Below are 18,493 nucleotides of genomic sequence, written 5' to 3'. Positions count from 1 at the left end.
GGGCCAAATGGCCTCTTTCTGCACTGTAGGGATTCTATGCTTCTGTATAATGGCTGACCCAGTAATGTTATTTGCCATGGTGTTTTTGTTAACTTCTGAAAAATTAATTCATGGCGATGTAGGTGTCACTGGCTAGACCAGCATTAATTCCCCGTGTCTAATTGCGCTTGAGAAGGTGGTGGGGACCTGCCTTCTTGAACCGCTGCATTCCCTGTGGTATAGGTATGCCCATTGTGATGTTGGAGAGGCAGTTCCAGGATTTTGACCCACAACAGTGAAGGAATGGCAATATATTTCCAAGTCACAATGGCGTGTGGAATGGAGGTCGTGGTGTTTCCGTGCACTAGGCTGCCATTGTCCTTCCAGGTGGCAGAAGTCGTGGGTTTGGAAGGTGCTATCGGAGGAACTTTGGTTAGTTATGGAGTAGTTATGAATAGCAGAAAAGGACGGAGGAAATGCTGATGGGGTTAGATAAAGTAGGGTCAGAAGGAGATTAAGTTTAGGTTTATTTATTAGTGTCACAAGTAGGCTTACATTAACATTGCAATGAAGTTACCGTGAAAACCCCTCTAGTTTCCATATTCCGGCACCTGTTTGGGTACACTGAGGGAGAATTTAGCATGGCCAATGCATCTAACCAGCACATCTTTCAGACTATGGGAGGAAACCGGTGCACCTGAAGGAAACCCACGGGGAGAACATGCAGATTCTGCACAGACAGTGACCCAAGCCGATTTGTGTGGAACATGAACACTAACAGACCAATTGCATAGTCTCTCTGCTGTAAATTCTGTACAATAATTCTATAATATCTTCTAGATTATACACATTGCAGCCACTGTGTGTTGGTGGTAGTTGCAATGCCAATTAAGCAGGCTGTTTATCCTAGATGGTGTGAGGTCCACGAGTGTTGTTGGAGCTGCACTCTTCCAGACAAGTGGAGAGTATGCCATCACACCTCTGACTTGTGCCTAGTAGATGATAGACAGATTTTGGGGAGTCAGGAGATGAGTTCTTTATATGTCTGGCCTGGTTAGATTTCTGGTCAGTGGTTAAACCCCCCCCCCTCAAAAGATGTTAAAACAAAAGATGTGAAGCAGGAATGTATTGGCGTCCATTGCATCATAAGGTTTAGATTGGCCAAGGTAAACAATCAAAGAGCAATGCAGATCAGGGATAATTAATCAGGAGAAAGCAAACTTCAGTGGGATAAGAATGTATGAGAGTCTGAATCAAATGTTGGCAGAAAAGATGGTGGCTGAAAAATGGGCCATCTTCGAAGAGTCATAGTGGTTTACAGCATGGAAGCTTGTCCATGCCGCCCCTTTTTTTTCAAACCCCGAAGATAGTCCCAATTGCTTGATAGGCAAAGTGCAGCTCCAACAACACTCGTGGACCTCACACCACCTAGGACAAAACACCCTGCTTAATTGGCATTGCAACTACCATTGCAGACAACGTCAATTTATATTTCCTTGAAGGGGACAGGTAGGACAAATAAATCCAGACAGCCCTGGGTGATGAGATAGATTGAAATGGAGATGAAATGATTGAAGTGGAGATGGAAAGGAAAAATAATGTGCATATAACAGATGTCAGGTAGAAAATACAATGGAGAATTGGGCTGAATATAGAAGGACCAGAGGGAAAGTGAAAAACTAAAAGAAAAGTGAAGGGAGAGCATGAGAAGAGACTGGCAGCCAGAAAAAGGGATCTCAAGGTCTGCTATATGCATATAAATAATAACAGTGTGGTAAAGAGCAGGGCTTAATAAGGAATAAAAAAGGGGACATAGAAACTAGAAGCAGGAGTAGGTCATTCGGCCCTTCGAGTCTGCTCCGCCATTCATTACGATCATGGCTGATCAACTAATTCAATATCCTGATTGCCCATCCACCCACCCACCTTCCACCCATATCCCTTGCAGTGATAGTGGAGTCAGACACTTTAGGAACATTTAAGCGGTTTTGGATAGGCACATGGAGCACACCAGGATGATAGAGAGTGGGATAGCTTGATCTTGGTTTCAGATAAAGCTCGGCACAACATCGTGGGCCGAAGGGACTGTTCTGTGCTGTACTGTTCTATGTTCTATCCCTTTAGTCCCAAAAGCTGTATCTAATTTCTTCTTGAAATCAGACAATGTTTTGGCCTCAACTACATTCTGTGGTAGTGAATTCCACATTCTCACCACCCACTGGGTGAAGAAATTTCTCCTCATTCCGTTCTGAACATTTTACCCCTTATCCTCAAACTATGACCCCTAGTTCTAGACTCCCCCACTATTGGGAGCATTCTTTCTGAATCTACCCTGTCGAATCCTGTTAGAGTTTTATAAGTTTCTACGAGATACCGTCTCACTCTTCTAAACTCCAATGAACACAATCCTAACCGCCTTAGTCTCTCCTCATATGATAGACCTGCCATCCGAGGAATCAGCCTGGTAAACCTTCGCTGCACTCCCTCTATAGCAAGGACATCCTTCCTCAGATAAGGGCTTGCATGTGGAGACGGGAAGTATTAAACTTTGAAGGGGACCCCCAAGACATTTCTGCTTCACATCTTTTGTTTTAACATCTTGGGGTTACCACTGCATCTGTCTTGACAAAGGAAGAAGAAGCTACCCTGACTGAGGTGAGAGGGGAAGTAACTGGTGTACTAAAGGAACTTAAAATTAAGAAGAAGGAGGAGGTGCTGGGCTATCTTTACTTAAAATCAATAAGCTACCAAGACTGGATGAGTGCATCCAAGGGTTCTGAGGGAAGTGAGAGTGGAAATTGCAGCGGCACTAGTAATGGTCTTTTGCAGGAAGAATGTGGAGAGACATTCTAAAACAAAGGGAGAAACTCTAAAGGAGGTGCAGGAACAGAGAGAATGAATTATGTACATAATTCATTGAAGATGGCAGTGCATGTTGAGAGCAGTTAATAAAGCATATAATATCTTGCGCTTTATTAATAGGGGCATTCACTCCAAGAGTAAGGAGTTCATCTTGAACTTATATAAGGCACTAGTTAAGCCTTGTCTGGAGTACTGCGTCCAGTTCTGGGCACCATACGGGTGTGAAGGCATTGGCGAGAGTACAGAGGAGAGTTACAAGAATGATTCCAAGCAAAAAGAGCAGTAGCTATGAGAATAGATTGGAGAGGTAATTTGCCTGGAGAAAAGAAGGCTGAGAGGAGGCTTGTTAGGGGGATTCAGGATTCTGAGGGGTTTGGACAGGGTAAATAGCGAGAAACTGTTCCTACTGGAGAGCACAAAGAACTGGTGGGCATGGATTGACAATAGTGGGCAAAAAGGAGTAAAAGTGATGAGAGAATTTTTTTTTTTACCCAGAGGGTGGTTGGAATCTGGAACAAACGTCCTGAGAGGGTGAAGGAGGCAGTTCGATCGAGGTATTCAAATTGGAATTGGGTTGCTACCTATGTGCAAGATTACGGGATAAGGCAGGGGAGTGGGACTAGATTGAGTGCTCTTTCAGAGAACCAGGGCAGACTCAATGAGCTGAATGGCCTCCTGCACGGTAAAGATTCTGTGGTTCGTTATTGGGCGGCAGCGTGGCACAGTGGTTAGCACTGCTGCCTCACAGCGCCAGGGACCTGGGTTCGATTCCCGGCTTGGGTCACTGTCTGTGCGGAGTCTGCACATTCTCCCCATGTCTGCGTAGGTTTCCTCCGGGTGCTCAGGTTTCCTCCCACAGTCCAAAAGACATGCTGGAAAGATGCATTGGCCATGCAAAATTCTCCCTCCCATGTACCCGAACAGGCGCCAGAGTGTGGCAATTAGGGGATTTTCACAGTAACTTCATTGCAGTGTTAATGTAAGCTTACTTGTGACAATAATAAATACACTTTAAAAAAAAAATGTTAGCCAGAAAAGGCAGTGTGTAGGGGAAGGTAATTTGTGGTAATGGCTTTTTCTCACCCACTGTTGGGCTGATCCCCAGAATTCTTAAGATTAGTCTTTTTTCAAGATTTCTGGCATCATAAGCTCAAACAAACATGTTGAATTTCTACTCTATTCAAAAATAATTAGACTTATCAATAATTTTGCCGTCTAATAGATGTATTGCTCATGGCTAGGTGTTCCTTCCTTACCATGCTTAAAGTTGATGGCTCTACTTCTGGATTTTTTAGAAATTCATTAATGGGATGTGGGTGTCACTGGCGAGCCCAACATTTATTGCCCACCCTTAATTGCCCTTCAGAAGACGGTGGTGAGCTGCCCTCTTGAACCGCTGTGTAGATATATCCTCAGTGCTGTTAGGGAGGAAATTCCAGGATTTTGACCCAGCGACAGTGAAGGAACGGTGATATATTTCCAAGTCAGGATGGTGTGTGACTTAGAGGGAACCTCCAAGTGGTGGTGTTCCCTGGTATCTGCTGCTCTTGTCCTTCTCAATGGTAATAATTGTTGGTTTGGAAAATGCTGTCTAAGGGACCTTGGTGAATTCCTACAGTACATCTTGTGATGGGACATTGCCACTGTGGTGGTGGAGGAATTGAATGTTTGTGTTGGAGTAGCAACCAAGTGGATTGCTTTATCCTGGATGGTGTTGCGCTTCTTGAGTGTTGTTGGAGCTGCACTCATCCAGGCAAGTGGAAAGTATTCCGTTACACTCCTGACTTGTGCCTTGTAGACAGACTTTGGAAGGTCAGGAGGCGAGTTACTTGCTTCAGGATTTCTAGCCTTTGGTTTGCTCTGGTAGCCACAGTTCAGTTTCTGGTCAGTTGTCACCCTAAGATTTCGCTAGTGGGGGTTTCAGTGATCATAATGCCATTGAATGTCATGGGGCGATGGTTAGATTCTCTCTTGTTGGATGGAGGTGGTCATTGACTGGCACTTGTGTGATGTGAATGTTACTTGCCACTTGTCAGCCCACACCTGGATATTGTCTATATCTTGCTGCATTTGGACATGGACGGCTTCAGTATCTGAGGAGTCATGAATGGTGCTGAACATTGTGCAATCATCGGCGAACATCCCCACTTCTGATCTTATGATGGAAGGAAGATCATTGATGAAGCAGCTGAAGATAGTTGGGCCGGGGACACTACCTTGAGGAACTCCTAATTGACTTCTAACCGTCACAACCATTTTCCTTTGTGCCAGATATGACCCCAACCAGTGGAGAGTTTTCCCCAGATTCCCATTGACTCCAGTTTTGCTCGGGCTCCTTGTTGCCACACTCAGTCAAATACTGCCTTGATGTCGAGAACAGTCACTTTCCCCTCACATCTGGAGTTCAGCTCTTTTGTCCATGTTTGAACCAAGGCTGTTATGAGCTCGGGAGCTGAGTGACGCTGGCAGAACCCAAACTGTGGGTCTGTGAGCAGGTTATTGCTGAGTTAGTGCCGCTTGGTAGCGCTGTTGATGACCCCTTCCATCACTTTGCTGATGATCGAGAGTTGAATGATGGGACGATAATTGGCCGTGAAAAGTTCTTGTATTAACTCCAAAATTAATATTCAAAAATCTATGGCTATTGCAGAAAATTATGAAGCAAACATCTTTAACTCAATCCATTGGCTCACTGCATTTGCATTGTGTCTCAAATGTTTACCATTGGTTGTTGTCAACTCTGATTGATTGTAATTTTTCTCGCTTTCTGCATGCAGTTGCTCCATAGTTAGTCCCCTAACAAAACTAGGATCAATGTATTAATTTGCAGAAGTATTTGATAATCTCATGTCTACAATCTACAGTCAACTCCCGTCGTTCGTGACCCCTACCCCCCCCCCCCCCCATCACAAATTTGTTTACCCGTGCAGATGTAAAGTTTATTTATTAGTCACATTAACACTGCAATGAAGTTACCGTGAAATTCCCCCAGTCGCCACACTCCGGCGCCTCTTCGGGTCAATGCACCTAATCAGCATGTCTTTCAGATTGTAGGAGGAAACCCATGCAGACGTGGGGAGAATGTCTGCGTGGAGTTTGCACAGTCGCCTAAGTCGGGAATCGAACCCGGGTCCCTGGCACTGTGAGTATTTGGACAGATACGTGGATAGGAAAGATTTAGAGGGACATGGGCCAAATGGGGTTAGCTTAGATGGACATTTTGGTCGGCATGGACCAGTTTGGGCCAAAGGGCCTGTCTCCATGCCATTGATTCTATGACTCTCAACTCTTCCAAAGCCCTGAGATATGTCCTACTCGTACCATCGTCATTTGCTTTTTAAATTACTAGCAACCTTTTAAGGCATTACATGTACTGCAGTGCTTTTCAAATCTATTTATGGGTTAGCCTCCAGAAATATTGTTGTATTCCATGGGATACTTGTGCAGTAAACCTCGTACTACTCTGCGCTCTACCAACTGGAATTCTTTACTAACCGGAATTCCTGTGGGGTCTGTTTTCCGACTGGAGGTGTCTCTCATCCCTCTGAAGCTGGTGCTAGCCCTTGTCCCCTGTCGGCTCCACTCTCTCAGAACCACTAAAAAATGTCACCATCACGGGTGCTTGTTATCCAAGACCTGGCCTTGCACCAGAGTCTACCTTCCATTGTATTCCCTCAGCATCGCTCGCTAAATTCATCTGCTCCCACAGCGTCCGCAAGATTACTACACCAGCATCACCACGCTATCACCCAGAAACTTTCTAGCTGGTTGAAAACGTTGGTCTCTTTGGTAGACCGCATTTTTGGTTAACTGGCACCACCCATTCACCGTACATGCCAGATAATAGAATTTTTTATGATACTCCTTTCTGGAAGATGTTATCAGCTATCCAAAGGAGAATAATGTGTTTATTGTTAGAACCTCAATAGATCCTTAAATGAGAATTAATGCCTGATTGGTTGGCTCAGGACTGAGGGCCAAGTATAACAGATTATAAGGTCTACATGAAAGATAGGAGAATGGCAGCGGGGCAGGAGTCACCTTCATGGTGAAGAATTAAATGATATCAATGAGAAGAGAGAATTTATTGGTGAATGGGCAAAACTTGTGACGAATGGATGTCAATGTAGACGAGTTAGGAATGTGATGGAATACTTTCCACTTGCCTGGGTGGGTACAGCTCCAAACAATGGGCGGCACAGTAGCACAGTGGTTAGCACAGTGGTTAGCACTGCTGCTTCACAGCGCCAGGGACCTGGGTTCGATTCCCGGCTTGGGTCACTCGCTGTCTGTGTGGAGTTTGCACATTCTCCTTGTGTCTGCGTGGGTTTCCTCCGGTTTCCTCCCACAGTCCAAAGATGTGCGGGTTAGGTTGATTGGCCATGCTAAAATTGCCCTTAGTGTCCTGCGATGCGTAGGTTCGAGGGATTAGTGGGTAAATATGTAGGGATATGGGGGTAGGGCCTGGGTGGGATTGTGGTCGGTGCAGACTCGATGGGCCGAATGGCCTCTTTCTGTACTGTAGGGATTCTATGATTTTCTATTCTGTGATTAACACTCAAGAAGCTCGACCCCATCCAGGACAAAGCAGCCTGCTTAATCAGCACCCCATTCACAAACATTCAATCCCTCCACCACCGATGTGCAATGTCAGCAGTGTGTACAACGTGTTAGATAACTGCAGGTTATCTAACCTGCAAGTCTGCTGAGACAGCACCTTCTAAACCCACAACTATTACCAGCTGGAAGGGTAAGGGATGGACAATAAATGATGGCCCAGCCAGCGACAGCATAACTTAAGAATGAATGAAAGAAATGTAAGATCATCCACTTTGGATCTAAGAGGATAGAACAGTGAGTGGTTAGAATTTGGAATGCACTACCTGTAAGTGTGGTGGAGAAAGGTTCAATTGAAGCATCCAGTGGAATTGGGATTTTATCTGAAAAGGAAGAATGTGCGGGGTTCCAGGTGAAGGTGGGGGAATGAATGGCACTCAGTGAGTTGCTCAGTGCCTGGACTGCACAGGCTGGGATTGTGGTCCTTGGAATTGAAAAGAATTAAAGGCGTTATATGATCAAAGATTTCAAGACATTGAGGGGAATGGATGGGATGGCAGAGCGAAACCGTTTCCACTGTTTGAAGAGTCGGAGCAAAAGGGGCATTGTTGAAAAGTTAGAGCTGGCCTTACAGGAGGAGTGAAGTTCGGGAACACTTTTACATACAAAGGCAGGTAGAAGTTTGGAAAATCTCTTCCGCAAATGTCAGTTGATGCTAGATTGATTAATTTTAAATCAGGTCGATGTATTTCTGTTAACCAAAGATATTAAGAGATACAAGACAGAAGGTGGGTGGACGGAGTTTTTAATGTTGAGTAGTCATGATCTTGCTGAATGGCAAAACAGGCTTGAGGGACTAAACCATTGTCTTGCTGTGTTCCTTTGACTGAAATGTGATGAAAGATTGCTAGAAATCAGAGCTTTGCAAGTAAGATTCAGGAACCCCGGTTTGAAAATCTTTGCAATATGTGATGCATTTTTCCAATTACTGTAGTCATAAAATAACTTGGGTTTTCTTTCTCTGTTCAGGTGGATGCTTTCAGGGAGCGAATGACCGCTGAAGTAAGTAGCAATTTGGTTCACAAAATGTTGTAAATGGCAGATGAAGTGGCTATTTATATCTCTCAATTGTTTTCCCTCTGGCTTCGCATCTAACTAGAATCATTAATTATTCGCTGCTAAGTGAGGAGACAGTCAGCTCCCAGGTCGGCACGGTAGCACAGTGGGTAGCACTGCTGCTTTACAGCTCCCAGGTCCTGGGTTCGATTCCCAGCTTGGGTCACTGTCTGTGTGGAGTGTGCACATTCTCCTCGTGTCTGCGTGGGTTTCCTCCGGGTGCTCCGGTTTCCTCCCACAGTCCAAAGATGTGCGGGTTAGGTTGATTGGCCATGCTTAAATTGCCCCTTCGTGTCCTGAGATGTGTAGATTAGAGGGATTAGTGGGTAAAAGATGTAGGGATATGGGGGTAGGGCCTGGGTGGGATTGTGGTTGGTGCAGACTCGATGGGCCGAATGGCCTCTTTCTGTACTGTAGGGTTTCTATGATTTCTATGAGGTCCCTGCCTTAAACTTCCTGCTGGAAACATGAGCGTACCTATTTATTGATTTTTTTTTTAATATTGCGTTTTATCCCATTATGGTATTACTGTTGGGATCATGGGCCAGTTTGTGGTGGGGTGGGTATGGAATTGTACAGCTGGTCAGACCCAGCCTGTTGCGCTTGTTGTGAGAAAGGAATATGGGTCAACAGTGCTGCCCTTTGGTATTATTTGGAAGATGCCTGATTCTATAGTACTGTGGGGCTTCGGCAATGCAGCAGAGAGATTTAATTTCTTCTCCTGATATTGGCATTGAACAGTAGCAAATGCCATTAGCTTTCGGAGCCCTGCTCCTTCGTCGGATGGAGATATCCACTCCATCTGACGAAGGAGCAGGGCTCCGAAAGCTAATGGCATTTGCTACCAAATAAACCTGTTGGACTTTAACCTGGTGTTGTTAAAACTCTTACTGTGTTTACCCCAGTCCAACGCCGGCATCTCCACATCATTGAATGGTAGCACAGTGGTTAGCACTGCTGTCTCACAGTGCCAGGGAAACGGGTTCAATTCTGACCTCGGGTGACTGTCACACAGACAGTCTTGCACATTCTCCCCGTGTCTCCGCGGGTTTCCTTTGCGGGCTCCAGTTTTGAATCATCATAAAATCCCTACAGTTCAGAGGAGGCCATCGAGTCTAAAGCAACTCTCTGACACAGTATCTTACCCATTTAAGGCATTTAGGAATGTACAGTATTTCAAGTTATGGTAGAATGTTTTAATATATTTTTCTCACAGGAAAGATCCTAAATACAACTTGCACAATGGCTATAATGAGAAAATCTGAATTAAATAGTTTCATTTTTGCTATTCAGGAATGAAACTAAACTTTGAGGAATTACTGTATATACCCAAGTCTTTTCTGTTAGCCTCTTTCTTCCTTACCCAGAAATGTATGAACCAAGTCTGAAGATTTTGGTCCATAAAAAATATAATAAACCAATAAAATTGGCATGTCACTTGTGCATTAATTATCCAGCATGAAGCACTGTTGTTGGAAACAGCCAGTCTGATGAGGGCTTTTTTTTCCTGATTTGCATTTTAGGCAGAAGACTTAGTTGCAAGTTTTTTTCCAAAGAAGTTATTGGAACTAGATGGTTTTCTGAAGGTAAGATTCATAAACATTTAGTGGATGTGAATAAGTTATTGATTTTAGGATAAATTCTGTAATCTGAGTGTGTAATGCTCAAAAGACATGTAGATTAGGCATAGAGTTACAATATTGTAGAGCTGAATCTCTAATCTACGCTCCCTCTGAGAATGAGGAATCTCTGAGTTCATCGCTTTGTGTAGACCGACAATAATTGCCATGTTTAAATGACAAATTTGCATTTGAACACCTCTGCACAACTTGTATGTTTTCTGTTAGTCTTCTTGTTATTTTGTGCGATGAATAATTATGCAATAACTTGAACTAAACAGTTTAATCCAATGCTGAAAGAGAAGTGTTGGACCTTTCTATCTGTGTACATTATTATAGTCAGCACTTTAATTTGTAGAGCGATGTGGAAGTCAAACCTTTTGGCTTTTTCTAGAAAGTATCTCATTATTGTTGGTAGCCGATGCAAATGGAAATTAATTGGCTTCTTTTATCACGGAACATGCAGTATTGCAATGTCCACGCTGACTGGCTCATTACACAATCTATGGCCAGAATGAGGGTTTTTGTTTTATAAATGATCTAACTGTCGGTGCATTCCTTTTAGGAACCACTCTTGAATATTTCGGATTTGGCTACTATTCATTCGGACCTCAACTTGCCTGTGCCAGAACCTATAATGTTAACCAACAGCCATGACGGTTTGGATAGTGCAGTGAGTATTTCAGAAGGATTGGATATACGAAATCCCTCTTGGGACAGTTGTTAATGTGAACTGAAGAGATCAGCAATTAACCCTGGAAGTTGGCAAAATTAATCAACTTTAAATACCACTTATATTTTGTGAAGGCAGATCTGAACTCTGGCGCCTTTCCAGGATTCACATTTTATTTAAAAACAGTTTTTCACATTTGCAGCTTGATGATATAGGGGGTCATAACTTCCTGATTTCCCAGTATCCGGTTTGGGAAGGTACCGCAAAGACGCACTTGGGAATCCCTCTCGACAGTTCCCACGTAAGGGCTTATCCAGCAATTGCCCAGAAGTGCTAACTTTGCTTGGACAATTGCATTGGGCAGAGAACCATTCAACAAAGCGGCTAACTCTGGGTGGTTCTGCCAGTGTTACTCTCATAGTTACTCTGAAAGAGAGAGGAAAAAATAAAGCACTTCTAACTTCAGAGTAACTATTTTAAACTTACAGACTGAGGTTCTATGAGCCCTGCACGGTGCACACCCCCACCCCTTGCACCTCATCCCTCCACCTGCATGGGATTCTGAACCTGAACCTGCCCCGCCCCCTCAGACAGCCCCCCCTCCCCATGCCTGTCCGTCATCTACAAGTTACAAGTCAGGAGTGTGATGAAATACTGTCCACTTGCCTGGATGAGTGCAGCTCCAACGAATCTCAAGAAGCTCGACACCATCCAGGACTAAGCCACCCGCCTGATTGCCACCCCTTCCACAAACATTCAAACCCTCCTCCACCAATGCGCAGTGAAAGCCGTGTGTACCACCTGCAAGATGCACTGCAGGAACTCGTCAATGTTCTTTACGCAGCACCTTCCAAAGCCACTAGCAGCTCGAAGGACAAGATCAACAGTTACCTGGGGGTATCACCACCTGGCAGTTCCCTTCCAAGTCACTCACCAGCCTGACTTAGAAATATATCGCTGTTCCTTCACTGTTGTTGGGTCGAAATACTGGAATTCCATCCCTGGCGGCACTGTAGGTCTGCCTACACCATATGGACTGCACCAGTTCAGGAAATCAGCTCACCACCACCACCTTCTGAAGGGCAACTAGGGATAGACAATAAATGCTGGCCGAGCCAGCAATGCCCGTACACCATAAATGAATTTACCCCTCCCACCATTGTTGCGGGCGAGTTGATACTTAAGTAGGTGTTTGCAAAGAGGGGATCTCTTTATCCAGCAGTTTAAATAGAAAGAAAATTTTCTGATGATTTCCTGCTCAATGTTAGTAGTTACAGCAATCACCAGAATCCCTACAGTGCAGAAGGAAGCCCATCAAGCCTGCAACGCAAACAATCCCACCCAGGCCCTATCCCCGCAACCCCACGCATTTATCCTGCTAATTCCCCCCCTGATACTAAGGGGCAGTTTAGCATGGTCAATCCACCTAAGCCACACACCTTTGGAATGCGGGGGGAAACCGGAGGAAACCCACGCAGACACGGGGAGAACATGCAAACACCACACAGTCACCTGAGGCCAAAATTATACCCGGGTCCCTGGCGTTGTGAGGTAGCAGTGTTAACCACTGTGCCATCATACTGCCCAGAATTATCATAGAATTCCTTGTGGAGTGCACAATTAAAGCTTGAGCACGAATGCAATGCTACTTTTTCGAATTATGAGTTTTATTTTAAGATTGGGTCAGCAGCATAACAGTACAATGCCCAGGAATTCTACTGTACGTTTCGCATTATCTGCTTGCAAACTGAAACCAATATTAGGTGTAATGTGTTCGGCATTTTTATTACTATACTTGGCGTCAGCAACAATTTTGTAACAACCTCCTGTGTTATATGATCAGGTGTTGTGTTGGTTTTTAAGGGATCCCTCTCAAGCTGTATTTTATTTTTGTACTTCTGGCTATCACAGCTGTTTGCAGTAAGTTTTACCATACTGTTGCCAAAACCAAAGCAATGCACTAAGAGAGACATGAACAAATAATATAATAATAGTTGTTACTTCTCAAGTAGTCCATCCCCACATATTTTTAAAGTCTCTGATCAGCAGAGGTGCTGTGTGTGCCTTTCCAAGTTTGGCACAAGAACATTCCTGGTCAGGTCTTAGTGTGGATTAAAGCTTTTCATTTGTTGGTTCACCAAATGCCTGAGTGTCAACTTGTAGAATTCCTACAGTGCATAAGGAGGCCATTCAGTCCATCGAGTCTGCACCAACTCTCTGACAGAGCATCTTATCCAAGCCTCACCCATCCCCCTAACCCCCCACACTTATCCTGCTAATCCCCCGAGCCCGCATATCTTGGGACACTAAGAGGCAATTTAGGGACTGCAGGAGGAAACCGGAGGAAACCCACACAGACACAGAGAATTGTGCAGACTCCACATAGACAGTCACCCGAGGCTGGAATCGAACCCGGATCCCTGGTGCTGTGAGGCAGCAATGCTATCCACTGTGCCACCGTGCCGCCCTATTCTTCAGCTTCAGCTCCTTTCACTACCTTTATTTTATACTCTGGCCACCCTTTTTCTTTTCTAAGTGATGATGTCCATTTGTACATGAATTGCTGACCCTTTTTCTGAATTAGATTCCTGACTAACAGAAGCTAGATTTTAGACTGTCCAGAATAATTTTGCATAGCTATCAAAGGGAGAAGACTTTTCATCGTTTGGTTGAGTTTGAGCCAATAGCTCCTGGTGTGATCCCAAATCTTCCTGAATCACACCTAAATCATAGCCTTGTCGAGCATTGCTTCTTCCAGAGCTTTTTCCCAGTGGTATTATTAGTCTTATCAACCAAGATGAGTGTCCCTCCTCAGTTGATGAGGAGGTTGGCTCACTGGCTCAGTATTCCTTCCAGCACACCCGGCCCAGAATAGGTTGAATAAAAAACTGCAGGAAGGAGCAGAGGAATGCCAAGAAACTAATGAAAAAAACAAGGAACATTAATGGAATATAGAACAGCAATAGATTTTCACAGTAACTTCATTGCAATGCTAATGTAAGCCTACTTGTAAAATAAACTATACATAATTTTTAAAAAAGGAATAAGACGATTTTCTTGCTTTCAATTCACAATCTGTCTCTCGCTCATTTAAATAATATTTAACTGTTATTGCTCCACTCCGAGTCATAGAGGTTTACAGCATGGAAACAGGCCCTTTGGCCCAACTTGTCCAGGCCGCCCCTTTTTTTTAAACCCCTAAGCTAGTCCCAATTTGCCCATATCCTTCTATACCATCTTACCCATGTAACTGTCTAAATGCTTTTTAAAAGACACTATTGTACCCGCCTCTACTACTTCTGGCAGCTTGTTCCAGACACCCATCACTGTGTAAAAAAAGAAACTGCCCCTCTGGACCCTTTTGTATCTCTCCCGTCTCACCTTAAACCAATGCCCTCTTTTAGACTCCCCTACCTTTGGGAAAAGATATTGACTATCTAGCTGATCTATGCCCCGCATTATTTTATAGACCTCTATAAGATCACCTCTGAGCCTCCTACACTCCAGAGAAAAAAAAGTCCCAGTCTATCCAGCCTCTCCTTATAAATCAAACCATCAAGTCCCGGTAGCATCCTAGTAAATCTCTTTTTGTTTTCTTGTATTCTTTAGATATAATTCTACTTGGCCTTTTTAGTTTATTTAGACATTTGCTTGAGGGACTCGTGACTTTGCTAACTCTCTCGTTCTCTAGTTACGCTTTCCGCTCGTTCCTCCCCAGATCTTGGAATTTGATTTTCAATGTGTTTTTTTTTTGTTTTAAATTTCAGCGCAACATTAAGAAGCGAAAACTGGAAGATGGTGAAAGTAATTGCCCAGGTAAAGGAAACCTGATGGTGAACTGAATTTTTTTGGCTAATGATTCGCCGTTCTTACTGTGTGAGCGTTTGAAACTTGAGAAACCGAATGTTGCAAAATGCAGAAATTGGAGAGCAATTTCCTGGTGTTATTGCCGACAAACTAAAGCAGAAAAAAGTCTCTCCAAGGGAGTTCCTCAAAACCTCTTTCCGTCTTCAACACTTCAAAATATAATAATCAGTTCTTACAAAATTCTCTCAACAATTTACTTAATTTTAAGCATAAGAACTTTTCAAAATGTTTGTGTTTAGCTGCTTTAACGTAAAGAGACCATGATATGTATGTGTGAGAACATTACTGTCAGTACAATTGTGTAATGAGGAGATTTATCCCGATTGACACGCATGTTTATTGCTTCCTGCATTAAAAAGTAGCTAATTCATGTAAAGAATGTCAAAGGAGATTAAGCTGGGTAGGTTGTATTTAACCTCAAATTGCCCATAAGCCCAGTGTGCATAAAGAAATTGCATCTTAGTTTACTTGTTGGGTATACAGCTCACCCTAGCTGGATTAGTAAAATTGCAAGTTTGCATTAGTTCTGGAGGATACTTTTTGCATCTTAAACCTTACTGCGTTGCAGTCACTGCTCCAAAGATGCTAACCTACATTTAGCTCCTTTCTCATCTTTCTGGGAAGGAGCACGGCGCACATTTTAGAAAATTATTATGCTTATTTCTTCCGTTTACTTCTCTCCCTGGCCCAATCAATTAAGTGGGCTGTGAAAATATCCGAGAATAACTGTTGTTCCTATTAACCCCCCCCCCCCCCCCCCCCCCCCCCCGATCCGTCTATAGATTCCTTCTGTTTCTCCTCTGCAATTAGGGTTGTGTAGTCCAAAACCATTGTTTTAACAATCCCTTTTATCTTTAACATTTACTGACTCTGCAACCACTTCAATTGCGTACGTCAGTCCTCAGTCTCTCTCACATTTATCCCTTCCTTCATCGATCTTGCAATTCTGGAATTTTGCGACCGTTCACTCTGGCGGGATTCCACCAACGGCACTGCCCCCCCCCCCTTGCATATTGATGATGGTGGAACCAGAAGACTCCTCCACCGGCTAATGGCAGGCCGCCGCTGCAAAATGCACATCGGGTTGCGTGCAAAATCCCACCCTCCCTCTTTCCTAAAAGTATAATGACCTTTAGTTTTCACTCCCACCTTGATTGTAGCTAAATTCCTACATAGTATCCATTTTAGCAAACACTTTTCAACTTGTGGAAGTCTCTTTTTTTTAACCTTGTCTGCTTGCTCTTTCTGATTTGGCTTTATTCCTCCTGCCGCCCTCCTCAGTTTAAATCACTTTTCATTTCCCTGTTTTGCCACTTCTTCTGTTCAGTTGCAGCCCCTCCTTCGTATAGGTTCTTCCTTCCTCGAAACTGCTACTAATATTCGGAAAGCTGAATTCCTTTCTCTGATATTAAGGGCTAAATTTTCTTGGGGTCAAAAAAATAATGGGGTGCTGCGTCAGGTGAAACCTGGGAAGCCGAGGCTGGCAGCCGACTTGCCCACTCAAGGCCCCAATTCAGGGAAGGTTTGCAGCGCAGCCAGCCTTAAGAGTGCCTACCCACACAGCCGCAGACAGAGTCGGGCAGGTCCAAGCCTGGAGACCATCCGAGCCAGAGGCTGCATCCCACAGAAAGGGGTCTCCTGCTAGGATTGGTTGTACCCGCGGCCCAAATTCTTCTGCCAGAGGGTTTGGTCCCTTTGAAATTTTCCTTTAAATTTTCAACTCTTGAGGGCATCTCCATATCCAAGGATCCAGCTCGCTGGATGATAGACAATCCGAAATTATCTATTATGGGAATTTATTGCTTATTATGCTGGGCGGAGAAGTGGCAGATGGAGTTCAACCCAGATAAGTGTGAGGTGGTTCAGCATGGTTTCGTCAAGGGGAGGTCATGTCTGACAGATCTGTTAGAGTTCTTTCACGAGGTAACAAGGAAGTTAGTTAAAGGAGAACCAGTGGACGTGATTTATTTAGATTTCCAGAAGGCCTTTGACAAGGTGCCGTATAGGAGACTGTTAAATAAGTTGAGTGCCCTTGGTGTTACGGGTAAGATCCTGACATGGATAGAGGATTGGCTGACTGGCAAAAGGTAGAGAGTGGGGATAAAACGCAACGCCATTCGCGCTCTCAAGACCAACCACACCATTGTCATCAAACCAGCAGACAAAGGAGAGGCCACCGTCATACTGAACAGAACGGATTACTGCAAAGAAGTGTACCGACAACTGAACAACCAGCAACACTACAGACGGTTACCCGCAGATCCGACCAAAGAACACACCCGTCAACTCAACAGACTGATCAAGACCTTTGATCCGGACCTTCAGAGCACCCTCCTTGCTCTCATCCCACATACTCCCTGTGTTGGAGATCTCTACTGCCTCCCGAAGATACACAAGGCCAACACACCCGGCCGTCCCATCGTATCAGGCAATGGGACCCTGTGTGAGAACCTCTCTGGATACGTCGAAACCCATTGTACAAAGAACCCCCAGCTTCTGTTGTGACATTATGGACTTCCTACAGAAACTTAGCACACATGGAGCAGTTGAACCAGGAGCACTCCTCGTCACAATGGATGTCTCGGCACTCTACACCAGCATCCCCCACGATGACAGCATTGCTGCAACTGCCTCAGTACTCAACGCCGACAACTGCCAATCTCCAGATGCAATTCTACAACTCATCCGCTTCATTCTGGACCACAACGTCTTCACCTTCACGTTCAACAACCAGTTCTTCATCCAGACACACGGAACAGCCATGGGGACCTCAATATGCCAACGTCTTTATGCACAGGTTTGAACAAGACCTCTTCACCGCACAGGACCTTCAACCGATGCTATACACTAGATACATCAATGACATTTTCTTCCTTTGGACTCACGGCGAACAATCTCTGAAACAACTACATGATGACATCAACAAGTTCCATCCCACCATCAGACTCACCATGGACTACTCTCCGGAATCGGTTGCATTCTTGGACACACTCATCTCCATCAAGCACGGTCACCTCAGCACTTCACTATACCGCAAGCCCACGGATAACCTCACGATGCTCCACTTCTCCAGCTTCCACCCTAAACACGTTAAAGAAGCCATCCCCTACAGACCAGCCCTCCGTATACATAGGATCTGCTCAGATGAGGAGGATCGCAACAGACACCTACAGACACTGAAAGATGCCCTCATAAGAACAGGATATGGTGCTCGACTCGGCGATCGACAGTTCCAACGCGCCACAGCGAAAACCGCACCGACCTCCTCGGAAGACAAACACGGGACACGGCGGACAGAGTACTCTTCGTCATCCAGTACTTCCCCGGAGCGGAGAAGCTGCAACATCTTCTCCGGAGCCTTCAACGTGTCACCGATGAAGACGAATATCTCGCCAAGGCCATCCCCACACCTCCACTTCTTGCCTTTAAACAACCGCACAACCTCAAACAGACCATTGTCTGCAGCAAACTACCCAGCCTTCAGGAGAACAGTGACCACGACACCACACAACCCTGCCACAGCAACCTCTGCAAGACGTGCCGGACCATCCACCAGGTACACGGTACATACTCTTGCGACTCCGCCAACGTTGTCTACCTGATACGCTGCAAGAAAGGATGTCCTGAGGCATGGTATATTAGGGAGACCATGCAGACACTTCGACAACATTTGAATGAACACCGCTCGACAATCACCAGGCAGGAGTGTTCCCTTCCAGTCAGGGAACACTTCAGCAGTCATGGGCATTCAGCCTCTGATCTTTGGGTAAGCGTTCTGCAAGGCGGTCTTCACGACAACGCAGAATCGCTGAGCAGAAAC

General features: G+C 44.8%; 1 protein-coding gene across 1 annotated transcript in view; it reads left to right on the top strand.

Moving 5' to 3' along the window:
* The window catches only part of psme3 (proteasome activator subunit 3), a 39,453-nt gene that overhangs the window by 2,280 nt on the left and 18,680 nt on the right, over positions 1-18,493 (top strand). Inside the window, exons 2-5 of the mRNA XM_078223999.1 lie at positions 8,428-8,460; positions 10,038-10,100; positions 10,699-10,806; positions 14,574-14,622. Of these exons, the coding sequence (XP_078080125.1) occupies positions 8,428-8,460; positions 10,038-10,100; positions 10,699-10,806; positions 14,574-14,622 (253 nt within the window). The remainder of the gene's footprint in view (positions 1-8,427; positions 8,461-10,037; positions 10,101-10,698; positions 10,807-14,573; positions 14,623-18,493) is intronic.

The sequence above is a fragment of the Mustelus asterias genome, chromosome 11 (assembly GCF_964213995.1).
Source record: "Mustelus asterias chromosome 11, sMusAst1.hap1.1, whole genome shotgun sequence".
NCBI lineage: Eukaryota > Metazoa > Chordata > Chondrichthyes > Carcharhiniformes > Triakidae > Mustelus > Mustelus asterias.
Note: the sequence above shows the minus strand (reverse complement) of the source record. Positions and strands in the feature narration are given on the sequence as shown.